At 32.5% G+C, this 19,435-nt stretch overlaps 1 protein-coding gene across 1 annotated transcript in view; it reads right to left on the bottom strand.

Moving 5' to 3' along the window:
• LOC144854284 (fibrillin-2-like) overlaps positions 1 to 19,435 on the bottom strand; it is a 54,406-nt gene that overhangs the window by 18,721 nt on the left and 16,250 nt on the right. Inside the window, exons 5-29 of the mRNA XM_078712209.1 lie at positions 18,905 to 19,000; positions 17,380 to 17,580; positions 16,141 to 16,266; positions 15,524 to 15,649; positions 14,875 to 15,033; positions 13,506 to 13,838; positions 11,372 to 11,497; positions 10,553 to 10,678; positions 10,082 to 10,198; positions 9,481 to 9,603; positions 8,969 to 9,184; positions 8,446 to 8,571; positions 7,121 to 7,246; positions 6,476 to 6,601; positions 5,900 to 6,091; positions 5,230 to 5,355; positions 4,783 to 4,935; positions 4,048 to 4,137; positions 3,379 to 3,504; positions 2,749 to 2,874; positions 2,345 to 2,470; positions 2,110 to 2,235; positions 1,452 to 1,574; positions 713 to 964; positions 127 to 249 (exon numbers count right to left, since the gene is read on the bottom strand). Coding sequence (XP_078568335.1) covers positions 127 to 249; positions 713 to 964; positions 1,452 to 1,574; positions 2,110 to 2,235; positions 2,345 to 2,470; positions 2,749 to 2,874; positions 3,379 to 3,504; positions 4,048 to 4,137; positions 4,783 to 4,935; positions 5,230 to 5,355; positions 5,900 to 6,091; positions 6,476 to 6,601; positions 7,121 to 7,246; positions 8,446 to 8,571; positions 8,969 to 9,184; positions 9,481 to 9,603; positions 10,082 to 10,198; positions 10,553 to 10,678; positions 11,372 to 11,497; positions 13,506 to 13,838; positions 14,875 to 15,033; positions 15,524 to 15,649; positions 16,141 to 16,266; positions 17,380 to 17,580; positions 18,905 to 19,000 — 3,690 coding nt within the window. The remainder of the gene's footprint in view (positions 1 to 126; positions 250 to 712; positions 965 to 1,451; positions 1,575 to 2,109; positions 2,236 to 2,344; positions 2,471 to 2,748; positions 2,875 to 3,378; positions 3,505 to 4,047; positions 4,138 to 4,782; positions 4,936 to 5,229; positions 5,356 to 5,899; positions 6,092 to 6,475; positions 6,602 to 7,120; positions 7,247 to 8,445; positions 8,572 to 8,968; positions 9,185 to 9,480; positions 9,604 to 10,081; positions 10,199 to 10,552; positions 10,679 to 11,371; positions 11,498 to 13,505; positions 13,839 to 14,874; positions 15,034 to 15,523; positions 15,650 to 16,140; positions 16,267 to 17,379; positions 17,581 to 18,904; positions 19,001 to 19,435) is intronic.

Genomic DNA, 19,435 nt, shown 5'->3' with positions numbered 1-19,435 from the left:
GAGAGGTGTTCATATTCTGGGAATACTGGCATTGTAATGTCTACAAGTAGGGAAATGTAATTAGCATGTCAGTTTGGCAAGTCATTTATTTGCCGTTAGGTGGTGTGAAAATAAAAAAAAACTTGCCTACACAGCTGATACCATTGCCTTCAAAACCAGGTTTGCAATCACACACAAATGAACCCTTGATGTTGATGCATTCTGAGTTCATAGCACAGTTGTGCACTCCCATCTCACATTCATTAATATCTGAAAGTAAACAATTTGATTCATTTATGTATGATTTGTTATTATTACCTCCTCCAGAATGGCGAGAGCTTGTGTGGTCGGTCATGTGGGGGTGTGTTTGTGTGTTTCTATATTTGTTAGTTAGCAGGATTACTCAAAAAGTTATTGCGACCGATTTTTATAAGATTTTAAAGGATGTTTTCATAGATGTATGGGAACACGTCATTAAATGTTCATATGCTCTGAGTGCCCATCAAATTAATACTGTGGTTTATGTATGATTTGTTTTATATCATTAATACTGTAGACAATCAATTAACATACACCATAATAGGTCCTATTTATTTTATTTCACCTTATTTATAGAGGGTGACCCTGAAACAGCGTATGCTGACAATCAAAGGGCCCTCTTGATGAGTTATGATAAGTGTCAGTCTGACAGTGTTCCCAGTGGCTCCCTAATTTATTGTTGTGTCACACTTACCTAAACATCCCATACGTCCAGGTTTCATTGCATATCCCATTTCACAGTGGCAAAGGTATGATCCGCGAGTATTCTCGCATCGCCCATCCAGGCAAATCGTTGGATTCAGATCGCACTCGTGGAGATCTAAACAGTTTTTGTTATCGGCAGAAACTCGGAATCCAGCAAAGCATGTACAGGTATAAGAACCAGGCAGATTGGTACACATGCCACCCCCACAGACATTAAGGTCCTCTACACATTCATCTACATCTGTTTAAAGAAAATAAGAATTATAATTATGATTATTATATAAATATAAATAAATGAAAAGAATATTTTCATGATTTTTGTTTTTTTCATTTGCAATAATCTATTGCAGCTTAACTTGTGTACAATGTTTGGTTTTAACAAATCATCTCAATGTCAATTAAATATCAGTTCATAGTGGGAAATTGCACATGTAAGAGAAATTGCATATTTTTATGAGTTAAGAAAGATGGATCCAATGAGGCGGACCCAATGAGGCGGACCCAACGAGGCGGACCCAATGAATGCTTTCACATTGCAGGTTAATTTTTGACACCTGGATACACTTATGCAAATGAAACTAAGTGTAATCGCATACATTATATTAATGTTTTGGAAGTTACCATTTGAATACTGTAGTGGCCTTAAAATACACATAAATTTAAGCATAGAAAAGCATTCTAGGTTTGTTTGAGTGGTACAGTTACATGTATTTCAAAAATGTACTTACCTACGCATGTTTTTCCATCTGGTAGAAGGAGGTAGCCTGGGTTGCATTCACACAAAAAGCTTCCTAAGCTGTTCTTACAAATGTGATCACACCCTCCGTTGTTCATGTCACACTCCTGGATATCTGAAATAAACACAAAAAAATGATATAACTGTTATAATATCATTTTAGCCTCTGAACAAACTTTAGATACTACTCAATGGAATATGGTAATTCTGGTAAACTATCGGCATTATTTCACATATCTGCTCTGAAATCAATCGGCATGTAAATGCGCTCATGTTTCATGACTTAGGGCCTGTTCACACTTATTTATTATTTACCAGATAACTTTGGTGTGTAGGTAACAAAATTATCCTGGTAAAATAACTAAGCCTGAACAAGCCCACTGACTCAACCATATTTATGTTTTGAAGTTCACGTTTCCACCGGTAAATTTGATGACAGTGGCGGATCCAGGATTTTGAAATTGAGGGGGGGGGGGGGGGTGTGAAGTGAAAATTGGTGAAATGAAGGGCTGAGCTTAATTTGATGTCTTATCTTTTGCATTACAATTTGCAAAAATTAGGAGCTGGAGGGGGCCCGGGGGAGGGGGCTCACGCTGGGCTCCACCTTGGAGACGCTCCTGATGCTCATTAGCACTTGACTGTAACTGTACCTTGGCATGCTTTAAAGTTGACAGTTGATTTAAATCCAGCATTACACAGACAACGATAACTTCCAAGAATGTTATGACATCTTCCATTAGAACAAATGCCATGAGTTGTAGAACATTCATTTACATCTGAAAAAAAATCATAAATCATAATTATAAAGAAATTGTTTATTTTCCATTCTTTCTTTATCAGCTTAATTGCCTTTAAAAAAAAGGAAAGTAAAGAAATGAGTATTACCTCTGCAGGAAAGTCCATCAGGTGAAAGCTCTTGCCCTTGTGGACATATACACTCAAAAGTCCCCATTAAGTTGTTACATGTACCTCCTTTACACATCTCATAGTTTGCTGTACATTCATCAACATCTGAAAGAAGAAATTGCAATTATTTACCTAATGTAACAGATACAAGTTTTGTCTGGGATCGAGTTACAGCCAAAAACAAAATAGAATTCAAACATTGATTGGTATAAGTGTGCTAACATCTAGTTCTAGTTGTCCCATGATCTAGATGATCGTAGGGGCGTGTCAGATGAGCTACAGTAGTAGTACTCATTATGATATGATATACAGCCATAAGCCACCATATCTCCCAGTGGTGCCTATCTCCTCTCCGGGCTGGCGGGTTTTTTTTTATAACTTACCCATACACATTTGATCCATCATGACGCCCTCAAAGCCTTCAAAACAATCGCAGACGAATGCACCAGGACGATTTACGCAGGTTCCATTCCCGCATACATTACCCATCAATGTACACTCATTGATATCTATGATGAAAAATGAGTACTAAAAAATAAATTTGAATTCAGTACACAACTCCAATTATTAATTGTATTTAAATCATTTATATGGAGTGTTTTGCATTATTTTATTTATTCACTCCTTTTTTACCACCTGACCTCCCTCCAAACTTATCTACCAGATTTACAAAGTCCTGGAAAAAGGGTTCTTCTTCTACCAGAATCAGTTCTAGCCTCTAAAGATCTGTCTACACTATTGATAGTGTAGACAGAGCTTTAGAAGAAGAATCAGAAGAACTGAATCTTGTAGAATAATCATGAGAATTTTGCGATTTTAATATTAATAAATTAAAAATTTTCTTGCTGAATCTTGATATACTTTTGGCAGATAGAACATTCTCAATAAGATTTGAACATTTTTTACCTATTCAATATTTAAACAGAAGTAGAGAAGGCACTAAATTAATTTGAGTTAAATGGAAGTGGGCTTTTTTTACTTTTGTGCTTTCTTTGGATATGGCGTTAACTTACCAAAGCAAGAATAATCAAACTGATCCAGTGCGAATCCTTGGTCGCACTCACAGTAATAATCTCCAATATTGTTCTCACATATACCATCTGCACATAAGTTTTCAAATACAGAACATTCATTGATATCTACAAAGAAAACAAAGAAAATATATTAAAACTAGCCGTTTTTTAAAACGCAGTATTTGGAAGTTGCAAAGAAATTGGTCTAATAAAACATATTTTTCGTACAAATTAGCCGTTCTAACATAGCTTAATGGATAAAAGGGAATTAAAAGGTTTAGGAGGAGATAGAGGAACACAATTTGGCTTTATAGTGCTATTATAATATAGATAGATGAGGAATATTTTAATGATACCAATGAAAACTAGGTAAAAGTTAATGATAATTTATATTCACCAACTAAATTATACCCTCATTGCAGAGCCTACGAGGACAAGCACACCGGGAGTGACTATCCCATACTCTTTTTAAATTGTTTACCAAGTTCTTTGTGTACAGGTACATTTTATTTATAAGAATACAGCTTTACATCCAATCTGAAGGACGAGGAAAGTATGTGTTGTCTAAAGAAACAAGCAATATGGCAGAGACAGGACTCGAACCCATGCCACACAAATTCTAGTCTGATATCCCTTTACTATTAAAGTCTAAAAACAAGAGCACTATACCATTGATGAGTATGGATCCATCAAGAAGGTCAGTTCGTATTCTTGTATCAGCAAAGCCATGACCCCTAGGGCAAAGGGCGTCATATTCCTCTGAAAAAAAAAAAAGTTAATTGGTAAGCCTAACTTGATAAATAAAACATCATAACTATATTATTATGTTATTATATAATTACAATATGATAATGATTCTATATAGTTTTAATGCCTGGAATAAAATGTTGTGACTAATTATTTAAAGTGTATTTCTTATTAATAAAGCTCATGTCTTAACTTTATGAATGCTTATCTAGTTTTACTTAACAGTTAGGAGAAAATGGCAAAATCAGGACTGTGGTCATGTTACATTTTAGATTATCTGATAAAACTACTAGAAAGTAGGAAGCCTTTTGCCATTTTTCCTCTGACTGTTATAAAAAAAAAAATAAAAATATTGACACATGCAAGCCCTGCCAGTATTAAGTAAAGGCTGCTACACATGATAATCTTGATCTAGATAAACATACATTTTTATATTTTTAGAATCCAATCAAATGATGTCATGATCAATAAAATCGTTGTATCATCTCTTAGTAATCATGACATCATGACATGAAATATTATTTTCATCAAAGGCAGCATAAATAGTTCTAGAAAGAAAACTTCCCTAATTTCTTTTGTTTTATGTAAGAAAGACATTTATCTTTTTATCGTTGATTGCTAACCTAGTGTAAATGGGCCTTAAGTGTCTTACTGTACCTGATCCACGAACAGGGCAAGCAGTACACGCCCCTAAACTGCCCCAGGCTGCACCAATAGAGCAGCAACAAACAGAGTTACGATATAACCCGTCTACTGGTTCCATACAGGTTCCTTCTACATAGTCCAAGTAACATTCATAACTTCTGAGATCTGTAATTAATCAAATTATTTTTAGGCTCAAAATTAATACCCCTTTTACATCACCAGCAAAAATGCGAAGTTGGTTGTGTAAACCGAGTTGTAGAAGACGTAAAAAGTTACCTGGGTCGCTAACTATTTACATTAAATTCAGAAATGAGCCCGCAATAAAAAAGACAGGGCAATGGTTTAAAATATATCACAGTATTAATACATTATTCTACTATACTACAAACTTTCCTCGTATCGTATCGTATCACTGTAGATAAATGGTGCTGTTTTTAACAAATAATACATAAAGTATACCTATACAGTTTCTGCCAGTGTTATCAAGTGAGAGTCCGACCGCACAAACACATCTGAACGAACCCAAGCTGTTTTCACAGTCACCATTTCTACATGCCATCATGTCCAACTCACATTCATTGATATCTGTAAAGATAATAATGACATCAACAATTTATATATTATAATATTTAATGTATACTTCACATTCATTGATATCTGTAAAGATAATAATGACATCAACAATTTATATATTATAATATTTAATGTATACTTTACATTCATTGATATCTGTATAGAGATAATAATGACATCAGTAATTTATAATAATTTAAATGAATACTTAAAGATGTATTGTCTCCAAATAACATACAAATAAATATATAAAATCTGAATAATTTTTTATAGTTTTAATAAAGTTATTGACTTAAAAATTACTTATAATATATACATAGAAATTATCTGAGATATACAAAAACCGATAAATGAAAAAAAAAACAATCACAAAGTGTCACATCACTCTCGTACGGCATACTGACAAGCATTCAGTGCCCGAATGGCACCGCTATGTACCACCTCAAATATATGAAATAATGATTTCACCTTCAAATAAATGATAACATTTTATTAATTTTCACTTTTTATGTTTTTGGGGGACACTATATCTTTAAATTATTATGCTTCTACATACCAACACATTGACTGTTCTCAAACACAAATCCTCTTTGGCATTCTTGGACCTGTGCTGCTGGACATGCCTCGCATGGACTACCCCATGCTTTACCAAACGTTGAACAACACTCATCTCGTCGCATTACACCCATGATGTTTGCTTCACAGCGACCTTCTCTGATCTGGGTCCAGCATGTACCTAGACGACGATCTGCAAAAGAAGTCAAATTAATCTTTTTATTATGAATATTTTTTTATGATGTTATTATGTTCACCCATACAAGGAAGTTATGATATCCAGTATGTAAAACCCCTATTAAGGGGACACCTTTGGGACCAAACAAAATGTCTCCTTAATAAGGGTTTCCACTGAATAAGGGTTGGTTATTAAAATATATATTTCCTTCTTAAAGCTCTGTCTACACTATCAAACTTTATGTGAAAATAAAATGTGATGTGCCCATATACTGACACGATGACATCATATGGACATGATGATGTCATATCACTACCATATTTGGGCACATCACACTTTTGTCAAACTAGTTTGATAGTGTAGACAGAGCTTTAAGGAGGGTTTTACAGTAATATATACCTAAACATTGGGTTCCTGTCTCATCAATTTCAAGACCTGGCAGACGACATTCACATCGAACACCACCGGCTGTGTTCACACAAATGGCATTCACACAAGGGTTATTTTCATCACATTCATTTATATCTGAAATTCAAAATAAAATTTTTTTATTAATACTTAGGGATTTATTTATATCCAATTTATCCAGTTTATTATTGAAATATTTCATAAGAAAATTAGAAATTGCAATGTATTAATGACAAAAAATATATTAGAATGCCTCTCATTGGATAATAAAAGACCTCCCATGGACTATGCAAGCATCGTCTGCAATAATTGATTTTACCCCCACAGAGCAAGAGCTGTAAAAATGTTTAGGTCGACTTTAGGCCAACGTTTTGTAGACAAACTATGACCTTTCGGATCTGACAAGACAAAATATTTTTTGCTGTACATTTGAATTCATTGAACCTTTATACTGAATATGTTTTCATTAAAATAAATTATTCAAAACAAAAAACAAATACATAGTATAAATATATAAATATCTAGTATAAATGAAGCTCATTTTTGTTTGACTTTTTTTAATTTTATCTTTTTACTAATCATGATGAGACAGCAAAGAAATGGCAACATTGAATATGAAATAAGAAACATACATACCAATACATACAATATTCGCACTATCAAATTTATATCCCTCTGGGCATTCACATTCGTAGCTTCCAGCAGTGTTACGACAAACACCACGTTCGCACAGAAGTCTGTTTAATACGCAATCATCAATGTCTATAAAAAAAAAAAAAAAAAAAGTTTAGATAAATAAATACTTGACTCGAATTAAACACTACAGACTGTTTCATGAAGGTGATAAAAAATCATCAGGTGCTCGGCTCCGAGTTCGAGTAAAGAATAATGTGATGTGCAATTAATTCAAAGGATTGAAAGAACTGTTTATGTAGTTAGTTCACTTATTGTTCATTTGGCTAGTCTATTGTGTCTATACAAACTTCTTCTATGTCTGCATGTACTGAATAATTTGTTCCTTTGTTTAAGTTAACAAAATATCAATGCTTGAATGCAATTACAATCTTTTTGAAGTTTATTTTGAATACAAAGCAAATTTGAACTCATGGTCCTACTTATTATACTTAACAATGTTTTTATTATTATAACATGTCACTATGTTTTGATCAAAATTATAGTAAACAAAACGTTTTTTCCCATTATTCTTCAGGTGAATTTAAAATTAAATTATCACTCTCAAACTTATCTAGATTACTAATTTCCCAAACTACTTATGCAATTAATAATCTTTATTAGGAAGGAGTTGAGTGGTCAGAGTTTATGACCCCCTAGCTTCATCAGGAGACCCCCTACCGATATCGGGGGACACTTATCTCCATCAGGGGGTTCCCCAAAACTGTTCTGTAATTAAAACGCCTGCAGTTGACTTTCCCTTCTCAAAAACAGCCAATTAAAAACAATAAAGTGTGTTAGCTAGTTGAAGTGTACTTCCTATAATAACAAACTTCTTGACCAAGAGTTCAGACATAACAATGAATGGCATGTTTAAACTGAAACATATGAAGTATTTATTTATACATAATTTCACAAAGAAACAGTTATAATAAGGTTTTTTTTTAATATTTCTATATATATTTATATTTTTGTAAATCCCAAGCAATTCAGTTTTTCTCTGTAATTTGTAGATATTTTAATTAATAAATAAATAAAATGTCTTAACCTATCAAAAGGACAAAAACGTATAGAAATATATAAAACATATCGAAAAAGCAAAGCAAAACTAATTTATAAGAATTTCCATTTATAAAAATGCACACAAATTAATACAGCAAAAATGGAACATGATTTTTTAATGTATGCCAACAAATATTATATGATGCTCATAAAAAAAACCAATCATTGGCAAACAAAAATGAAAAAGATAACAATAATACAATAGGGAATGTACTTGTGATTCATACCTGTACATAGTCTGCCTAGAGCATCTATCTGATATCCTTCATTACATCTACATTGGTAGTTGCCCTGCCTATCCTCACAAATACCATTAACACACAGTAAATTGAACAGCATACATTCATTCACATCTGAAGAAATACACATAATAAATATTAGTATACATATACTGTACCATAATGAATGTTTATGAGTTGAATGGTGTGAATATTTCATTCGTTAAAAGAATGACTGCGCTATTTAGATGGATACATGACATTCATTATTCAGGCACTGACAGGCTTTTTAAAACAAAATTATGATTATTTTTATCTTTCTGCAACCCAACTTATGAACTATGTAGCCAACCTCCCTCATCCCTATTCTATAATGCTGGATCCACCCACCTACTGTTACTGCTAAAAATAAATATTTATGCGGATACAAAACATTTATTATTGGTTTTTTAAAAACACACATACCGCTAAAAATAAAGCTAGGCTTGAACCCAGGACTCCCGATAAATCATGGCTACTGTAAATTACTCACTTCTTCCTGTATTGTCTCTCCCACCGCCATGGCTACAAAGTTCATTAAACTCTGGTGTGTTTTGGCGAGGACAAGTCTCGCAGCCTAATCCCCAGCCACCTCCCGTCTCCACTACCACTGAGCTGCAACAACAGTGCGACCTTGTAACCTGAACTTGTGATCGTACCGCACATTGTCGTTCGGCCGTGTTATGGTAACAATAATCTGTACGAGTTTCTAAAGACGGAAAAATTGATATGTAATTTCTGATGATTGATTAAAAAAAATTTTTTTTTTAAATTTCATACTCATCCAACAACGAGCACAAACTCGCCAATTACAGGATGGATAAACTATTATATTTATCAAGCTTATAAACTAAGTCTTATTTGAGGCTTAGGAAGTGGAGTTGAAAGAGTCAACCCTGGCACTACATAGGTCAGGATTGAACCATGGACCTTGGGATTGGAAGGCAAGCACGTTAACTACCAAGCTACAGCTCCACTACTATGTAAATATTATATAATTTTTACCATGACATGAACCATCAGGTTGTTCAGTAAATCCATTTGAACACAAACATCTGTAGCTACCAGGTGAGTTGATACACCGTCCACCAAGACATAGAGAAGGTTGTTCAGTACATTCATTGATATCTTACAATAGAAAAAAGAAAAACATTTTTTTAAAGTATTATAGTACTATATCAGAAACTTTAAAATTCTTAATACCTACTGTACTATCGATTAATGATGAATTGTTTGAGAATATAAAACAGGTACAGAAACAATAAAATTAACATTTGACATGGGTTACAATAAAATTAACCTTTGACATGGGTTACTTCCAATGAGCAATAGGCAGTATTACTACATTTCATGATAATTGTACTTTTTACATACACCTTTCATAGTCTAAAGCTCTGTCTACACTATCAAACTAGTTTGACAAAAAAGTGTGATGTGCCCAAATATGGTAGTGATATGCCTAAATATAGTAGCGATATGACATCATCATGTCCATATACAGGCACAGCACATTTTTTTTCACATAAAGATTGATATTGAGACAAGGCTTTACAAACATGTTTTTCCTAAACAAGAGGCAGTAAATAAAGTAGAGTAGTTTTCTTACCAACACAGACACCTTGAGAATTCCTAAAGCCTTCGTCACAAATACATTTGTAGCTTCCTTCCATGTTCACACATCGTCCATTTCTGCACATGCCAGTCTTATCACATTCATCCATATCTGATGATGTATTCAAATCAAAACAAATTGTTAAATAAAAATGGTAGTGGCTCTTATTAGTAAGTAAGCAAGTAAGTAAATTTAATGTCATTTGTAAACATATAAAAAACATTTACATTGAAATGAATTGTTCCGGCTAACAATAAATAAATAGAACATAGTGAAACTATCCCCTGCCAGACACCATCCTGGTATTTCTAGAACTGGTTTCTGGGTCGGTAAAAAAATAAAATAAAAAAATAAAAATAAATAAAAAAACTAAAGTAGTGCCATTCAAGCCTGTAGCCAGGATTTTTACAGGAACGGATTTATTTAGATATAAATTACAATTACATATCAAAGATAGTAACTTACCGATGCAGAATTTTTTATCATTAGAGAGAACATAGCCATCATCACACTGACAAGTGTGGGCCCCAGGTGTATTCATACACACACCTCTCAAGCAAACATCAGGATTTTCAAGGCATTCATTACGATCTAAAAAAAGAAATTAAAAGACAAAAACTAATCTCTTTCAAATTAAACAAATGTTTGTTTTACAAAAATAAGTTCTTCTTGCTTTATCTACGCATACACTTATAGTTTATCATCACTTGAAGTTTAAATCAAATTATACTATGTAATTAATATTTCAATAGACTTGGCACAAATATTGGATTGAACTAAATATCATCTATTTTTAATTGTTTGGCATTAAATAATTAGTTTCTGTATCATTGTTGCAGTTGGGTTCTGAGTCTGTCAGTGGACTGATTGTGTATAAATAAACTGTTATTGAAAGAAGGTGTTTGGTAATTGTTTGTATCAAAATGGCTGATTTTTGATGAATGGGCAGACAGACAAGAATAACAACATTCTAAAGCTCTGTCTACACTATCAAACTTTATGTGACAAACAAATGTGATGTGCCCATATATGGACATGATGATGTCATATCACTACCATATTTGGGCATATCACTAACATATATGGTCACATTTTTTTTGTGAAACTAGTTTGATAGTGTATACATAGCTTTAAAAGGCAGAACTGATTTTGGTAGTAGAAGAACCTTTTTTCTGGGAATTAAGAATTGTAAAGTTGGTAGATTAGTTTGGAGGGAAGTCAGGTGGTAAAATAGGAATGAATAAATAAAATAATTTAAAATACTCCATATGAATATGAACTTACCTTCACAAATTTTTCTATTATTTGTCATTGGTTGGTAGCCAGGGTTGCAAGTGCAGGAGAAACTGCCCATTTCGTTGAAGCAAACACCATTGCGACAGTTTCGGGGATCCACACATTCATTTATATCTGAAGAGACATAATCAACAGTTACAAACAAATTCTTCCCTTCTCTTCAATAACTTTATCTGTATGAATTGTTAAAAGACAGAGGTCAGGAGTCAAAGGTCAGGAGTCAAAGGTCAGGAGTCAATCTTGAAGGGTTCTAAAAAATATTCTAGGAAAATTAGTGGGCAAATTGTGTATTTAATCATACAAACATTTTGTCCTCTCTTTTTTTTTAACATTCTAAATATTCCCCGAGAGAATTTAGTTTTTGATTCATACATAGGTTGTTAGCAAGACATAAACTAAACATATAAGTACAACCAGAATATAAACAGTTACAAAACTTGATATTTAGTGCAGATTAATATAATAATAAATATATTAAAACTTTTTTTGTAAATATAGAAATAAGATAATATGTATATTGAGTATATAAAAATATAAAAATAAATATAATTTTATCAGAAGAGAAGAAGAATAAAAGATATGTTATTAGAAAGTATTCAGCATGCAAATTAATAGAATTAAAACATCCTTGGAAACTGATTATCATCATTGTTGTACATTTCTTTAAGCTCTGTCTACACTATAAAAAAGTATGCGACAAAAAAATGTGATGTGCCAATATATGGTTAATCAATAAGCAAATAAAATCATTTATTTGCTGCTTACTGTATCTATAATTTCAAATACATATAAACATATATTTGTGTTTATCTCGATTTATGTAATAAATTAATCATGATTATGTATTATTTATACTGTTGACCTATTGTATCTTTATACTCCATATCCAATTGTTTTTAGTTTTATTTACTATGTATAAGTTTTTTGGTTTTTTTCTGTCAGACATTTTGTAAGTAATGTGTATTTACTACTGACCTATTGTATCTGTATATTGATTTGCTCGTTATACAATTGTTTTTAAGTATTTATTCAAGTGTACAATTACTACTGTACATTGTATTTAATACGTTTTTTTTTTTTTGTTCAATGTAAGTAAATTATGTAAGTTTAATCATCATTTACCTTTTATATGCTGTTGTCTATATTTGCATGGACGCACCACCGAAAGGTGTGTGCCACTGATTCTTAAGTGAGTACCAATAAAATACTACATACTACACACTTTTTTTGTCAAACTAGTTTGATAGTGTAGACAGAGCTTTACTCTGTAATAGAATAGCACTTTTAAGGTCATAGGTCATAATCATGAGATTTTTACAAAGAGATAAACAATAAAATGTAATGGAAGAAACAATAACAAAATAGAATATAGGCCTAGTAACAATAAACATGGTAAAACAAAAGCCCAGCAAAAAGATATACAACAAAAATTCAAAGAAAATAACAAATAAAACATAGATTTTTTTAAAAGTTTGCTTGCTTTTCAGAGTATGAAATAATTTTCTTTTGGTAATAAAAAAAAAAATAACAATATAAAACTTGATTTATCAATGTTTTTATATTTTTGGGGGAAAATACCACAGAAAGCAAACAAATGTATATTAAGCAACACAAATAACAAATATTATATATATTATACTACTGTATATACTTTGTAGATTACACAGTATAATTTATTTGACATTCTGCAGATGTGTCGTACATACATAACAATATTGCACTTACAATAAGTTTGGTTTTCAAGTAAAGCTTTGCTTTAAGCTCTGTCTACACTATCAAACTAGTTTGACAAAAAAAGTGTGATGTGCCCAAATATGCTAGTGATATTCCCAAATAGTCATCATGTCCATATATGGGCACATCACATACAGTTTGATAGTGTAGACAGTGCTTTAGCTATTAAAGCACTTATATAAAATTTGTTGGTATTGTTAGAAGCACTTAAAATACAAAGAAGTTGTGTTAATTAAGAGAGAAAGAAAAATAAACATTTTGATTCATTAGAGTTGTTAGCTAAATAATTCCAAAAGAAATCTGCAAAGTGAAATGAAAAATAGATGAAAAAGTTAATGTTGATTATGTAGATATCTGCATGACGCACGATGCAACATCCCAGGCTCACCTATACACATGTTACCACTGAGTTCAAATCCTTCATCACACAAACAACGATATGAGTTTCCTGGTATGTTGATGCACTGTCCATTTTGACAGATTCCATTGAAACGTTTACAGATGTCCATTATAACTGGTCCTGGCGATACACGTGCTGGTTGATCAGGGTCAACTGGTGGACCGCGAGGTCCATCAGGTCCTGGGCCTCCAGGGATGCCTGGACCTCCAGGGCCGCCTGGACCTCCAGGGCCACCTGGTAGTCCAGGGACGCCATTGACAGGTGGAAAGCCACTAGGTCTTGGTCCACTGGGGTCTGTGACACAAAGGCTTTGGTATCCAACTATAAAAGACATACACAGCAATACAAATATCAGTAAACTAATATCTACTAATGAACGAATAATTTAACTCACCTACACAAAATCGCTTTCCATTCAGTTGGAAACCATGGTAGCAGACGCACATAAATTTAGAATCCTCTAAATCATAGCACAATCCATTTTGACAAACGTCAGGGTATTGTGTACAAATCTTAAAGTCAGTTATATCAGGTGGGGGCTTAGGATCCTTACACAAACGATTGTAAGAGGCTGAAATGTCATTTGCAAGTTAAATGCTTTAAATATAGTATGACAGCTCACTATATAAATCAGGACCACTGTTGAAAAATACTTATGTAAGTTACAAAAAAAAAATCATTAGTAATGCAATTACAGCAATAAGGTAATTAATTGAAGAATGTTCGGAGCCATATACTATAAAGCATTGTACCATTTGAATGTAATTCATTGGAGAATGATCGGAGCCATATACTATAAAGCATTGTATCATTTGACAAATATGAATGTGCAAATATACAAACCAATATTAATATTTAAAAACCAAGAAATTAATCCAATGCTTGGGTTGGCATTTATCAATATTTGCTTACATTTTTGCTTAAACTGAAATGAGAAGTGCTTAAGCAAATAACTTAAGGTTATTTATCAAATTGTCTTAAACTCCAGAGGGCAGCAAATTATGTCTTAAGACGAAAAATCCTTGCTTACATAAATGGGTCACACAAATCATCACCTAGGCCTACGTACAAATAAGGCCAGTGGACTCACATTTACACCCACAAGAAGGTAGTACAATTGAGGATATGGCAATCTAGCCAACCATGCTAAATTTCTGGGTTTAATGGTGATGCATCTTGGGATGATAAAACTCAATTTTATTTATTTTTCATTTATGAGTCATCACAATTTACCGTCATCAATAGGCCCATCTGGAAATAAAATTTGACAGTAGGATGGCAAGGAGATGGGTTATAGTATAGCTGGACATATTTTGCTTCTTTTTAAATCAACTAGGTATTTAAATATGATACTAACTGGTTCCTCGTTGTGGGCAATTGATGCAATCCAGTCTGTCACCCCATCCTCTTCCATTTTGAGTGCAACAGCAATCATAGATAGAATAAAGTTGTTGTAAAGGCGTGCTACAGCGTCCTTCAGTATCAGATCTAGCATAACAATAATCTACCCGAGACACTGAAAAAACAATTTTAATATTTTATAATATTAAAATTCCCATAAAATGTTTAATATCAAAGCAATATGCATAATTTAATATTCAGAATATACCCACATAAATAAAAATACAATCTTAATATTTGATCTGTATATTTCATGTTTCAATTTTTTTAAATATTATAATATGTACAACTTAATACTCTTTGGAATCCACCCCAAGTGCCCAAATAGGGTAGTGATGACATCATCATGTCCATATATGGCACATCACATTTGTTTGTCACATAAAGTTTGATAGTGTAGACAGAGCTTAACAATGACTAGCAAATTTAAGCACTTTTAAATAGCGCTAGAGGATACAAAGAAGAAATGAAAATCAAACGAGCGATGAAATATATTGACCTTTGACTCATCAACAACGATGGTGACAGATAACTAATAATAATGAACAACAATAGTACAGTGATGAAAACAGAAAACTGACATAAACTGAAAGTTAAAAACTCACCAATACACTGATCTCCATTAGGACTAATAATATAGCCATTTCTACATAAGCAACTAAAAGTGCCTTCTGCGTTTATACATTGTCCATTTTGACATAGGCCAGGCTGAAGCAGGCACTCATCAATGTCTACAAGAAAGAAATTGATTTAAATTATTTAATCAATTGTTATATCTTAAATTTGTGAAAAAATATGTACGCGCTGACAATTCTTGAATTTTTACAACGCGACGATGTTTTTCACCTTTTTTGTACACTTTTAAGGTCTGATATAAAAAATAACAATTGTAAGTAAAACTAAATTATAATATAAAAACAATTTAATTTAATGTTTGTCCTTAGGGTAAGCCTAGATTAAGAAACCAGTGAAAACATGTACTGCACTAGGCTGGGTTGAAGCATCAATTTTTACGCAGGCCCGGCTGCGCGTGACCGGCATTAGCTTCGCAACACTTTAAGTCGTGTCCCAGCAATGCTCGAAAGAACTAAGAGACTATAACAATCGCTTGTGTCATATATCCCTTTCACATGCCTATCAAATAAACCAAAAAGAGTTGGTGTGCGCTTCAGTTTGTGCAAACTGCAGAGTTTTGCTAGCGGTAATAAAAATATTGTGTTACCTTCACATCGATTTGTAACTGGGTTCACTTGATATCCTTGCACACATTGACATGTAAAAGAGCCTATTGTATTAACACACTGACCATTTAGACATAGATTAGGAATCACTTGGCATTCATTTACATCTGGAAATAAAACAAACATTTTCAAAGTAAGTAAGTAAATCTTCTAATCTAATTTTATGTATTTGTAATAATAAAATGTGAAGCTCTGTCTACACCATCAAAGTCTATGTGACAAAATGTGATGTGCTCATATGGACACGATGATGTCATATCAGTACTATATTTGGGCATATCACTACCATATTTGGGCACATCACACTTTTTTGTCAAACTAGTTTGATAGTGTAGACAGAGCTTAACTTATGAGACTAATTAGTGGCACTATATTGGCCGGCATCATATAGAAAGATCCAGGAATTGAACCAAGAACCATGGGATTGGTAAGAAAGCATGTCAACCACCAAACCACAGTGCAACTTTCTTCAATGTATTTAACATGCAATACAGTGTAATTTAATAAATACCCTTCCAAATATATTTCTTTAAATAAATTCAGTATTACCAATTTTATTCAAACCTTGAATATCCCACTGAGAATATTGTTTTTAACCTAAAGTGCAGTAAACCAGAACACAATGTCAAATACCTACATATTACAATACCAATGAACCAGAGAGCTGCATTTTTTCTTTAAAATCTATTATATGTTATATTTTTTATTTCTCATTTGAGAATAAACTTTATTCTAAATAGACAATCAGTCTACATTTTTATGCAAAACCAGTATAAACAAATCATGTATCCATGGTAACAACAAATAATTACTTTGTCAGATGATATTTTTATATTATTTTAAATAGGAAAACGTTCTAATGTAAAATAGTAAAGTTAATAAAAAAAATAATTTATGAATTATTGAGGTCTTGAACTATATAAATAGTTTATATGGAATACTCAAGTGATTAAGTAATGCTGTTTCATCAAGTCATTTGTCTCAACTGCCTATAAGATTTTTCTATTAGCATTAAAGCTACACTATCAAACTTTATGTGCACATATATGGACATGATGATGTCATATCACTACTATATTTGGGCATATCACTACCATATTTGGAAACAACACACTGTCAAGCTAGTTTGATAGATAGAGCTTTAAAAAAATTATTCCAAAAATTAAACAATTTCTTACTAATGAAAATACATACAGTACTTTATAGCTGACAGTACTTACCTATACACTGCTGAGTTGCTCTGTCAAGTATATATCCTTTTGCACATGGCGCTGATTGGGTAGAACATTGCTGACATGGACTGCCCCAAGCTTGACCAACGGTAGCACAGCATAGCGCCATTGTACAACGCAGATTAGTAAGTAAATCTGTGCACTGGTTCGGACCAATATATGTTTTATAACAAGGACCAGTCCTATAATCTAAAACACGGAGGAATAAAAGGATTATAGATAGATGAAACTATATATGTGATTTATAAAACTAAAGCTCTGTCTACACTATCAAAAACTATTTTGACAATGAAGTGTCATGTGCCCAAATATGGTAGTAATATGACATCATCATGTCCATATATGGCCACATCACATAAAATTTGATAGTGTAGACATAGCTTTAGTTGGAGTGTGATATATTATGTATTTTTGTATATATTATTTTCATTTCAATATCATTACATTTTTAACTTGGATATAATTATCTTTTATCCCAAATATTAATATCAATAATATTAATAATAATAACTAATATTAATGCATTTTTTAAAAACAACTAAATTGTATTTAGGACCTAATAATATTATCTTAATTTCATCTCTGAACATTAACTCCTTCCAGAAGCTATGGTACGTAAAACATGCGATTCTGTTTACATTTATTGCAACTCATTTCAAGCTTGTGAAAATAGACAAGTTTTGAAGCTGATTAACCTGTCACTATCTGGCCGACTGACACACACGCTTTGTGACCCCGGACACCAATGACCTATTAACACTAAATGTAGTAAAGAAGGTAGTCTATGCTTAGTATTATACTGTATTTATGACATGACTGTTGACAGGCATAGGGAAGATACGATGACATAAATCTCTGTCTACACTATCAATCTAATTTGACAAAGAATGTGTGATGTGCCCAAATATGGTAGTGATATGCCCAAATATGGTAGTGATATGACATCATCATGTCCATATATGGGCACATCACATTTTTTGTCACATTAAGTTTGATAGTGTAGACAGAGCTTTAGACTGTAACATATTGATAACCTACATACAGGTAAACAAATTGTTATCAATAAAAATGAATTCTTTGTTGGGATAAACTTATTTATATGTGACCCATAACTGGGGTAAATTGTTATCAAAATCCTACACATATACAGTATATCCTCGGATATAAACGCATTTCTAGTATAATCCCACCCGCTACTTTATGTCTCTGATTTCAAACATGCATATCCCTGGGTATAGTGCCAGTATTGACTTTTGGTCTGGAAGTAGGCCCCTCGCAAGTTCAGATGATTTTTTACAAGAAATGCTTATTAATCATTTTTTTTTCAGGGTTTCTCTGGTATAGTCTCATCCCCCAATTTCGTGTTCTAGGGGTGGGGGGTGGTGGGGTTATACCAGAGGATATTAGTATTTGATCATTAATAAAAGCCTCTGCATATCAGAGAGAAAAGTTCATGAATTATACCATTTGTGGAGAGGAGTGTTGCTAGTTTTTTTTAGAAATCTTAACTTACCATTTTCACACCTGCTCCCTGAGAACCCATAAGTACAGGAGCAATGGTTATTAGCAACACAACGGCCGCCATTTAAACATTCAGGTTGGCACACAGCTGGAAGAAAAATAGATGCATTTTATAATACTATATTGCAGCAAATTTAGCCATGTGATTGATTAGGATAGTTTGATAATGATGATAAGCTAATTGGATGGATGGAATTTTGTTTTAAATAGTGTTTGGTATTAGTATCAAAGTTTATTGCAGCAAATTAGTTAAGTGATTGATTTTGACCAATCAACATGATGTTTGATAATGATGATGAACTAATACATCAATGGATTTTTTTTTTAAATAGTGTTTGGTTTTAATGTTAAAGTTTATTGCAGGATATTAGCCATGTGATTAATTTTGACCAATCAATAGTAGGATAGTTTGAAAATGATAAGCTAATTCATAGATGGAATTAAAACATTTTTTTAAATAGTGTTTGGTTTTAATATCAAAGGTTATTACTATATGCATAACTATTCATTAGGTTTTAAAAAA

Source organism: Antedon bifida, chromosome 10, assembly GCF_963402885.1.
Source record: "Antedon bifida chromosome 10, ecAntBifi1.1, whole genome shotgun sequence".
In the NCBI taxonomy this organism is placed as follows: Eukaryota; Metazoa; Echinodermata; class Crinoidea; order Comatulida; family Antedonidae; genus Antedon; species Antedon bifida.
Note: the sequence above shows the minus strand (reverse complement) of the source record. Positions and strands in the feature narration are given on the sequence as shown.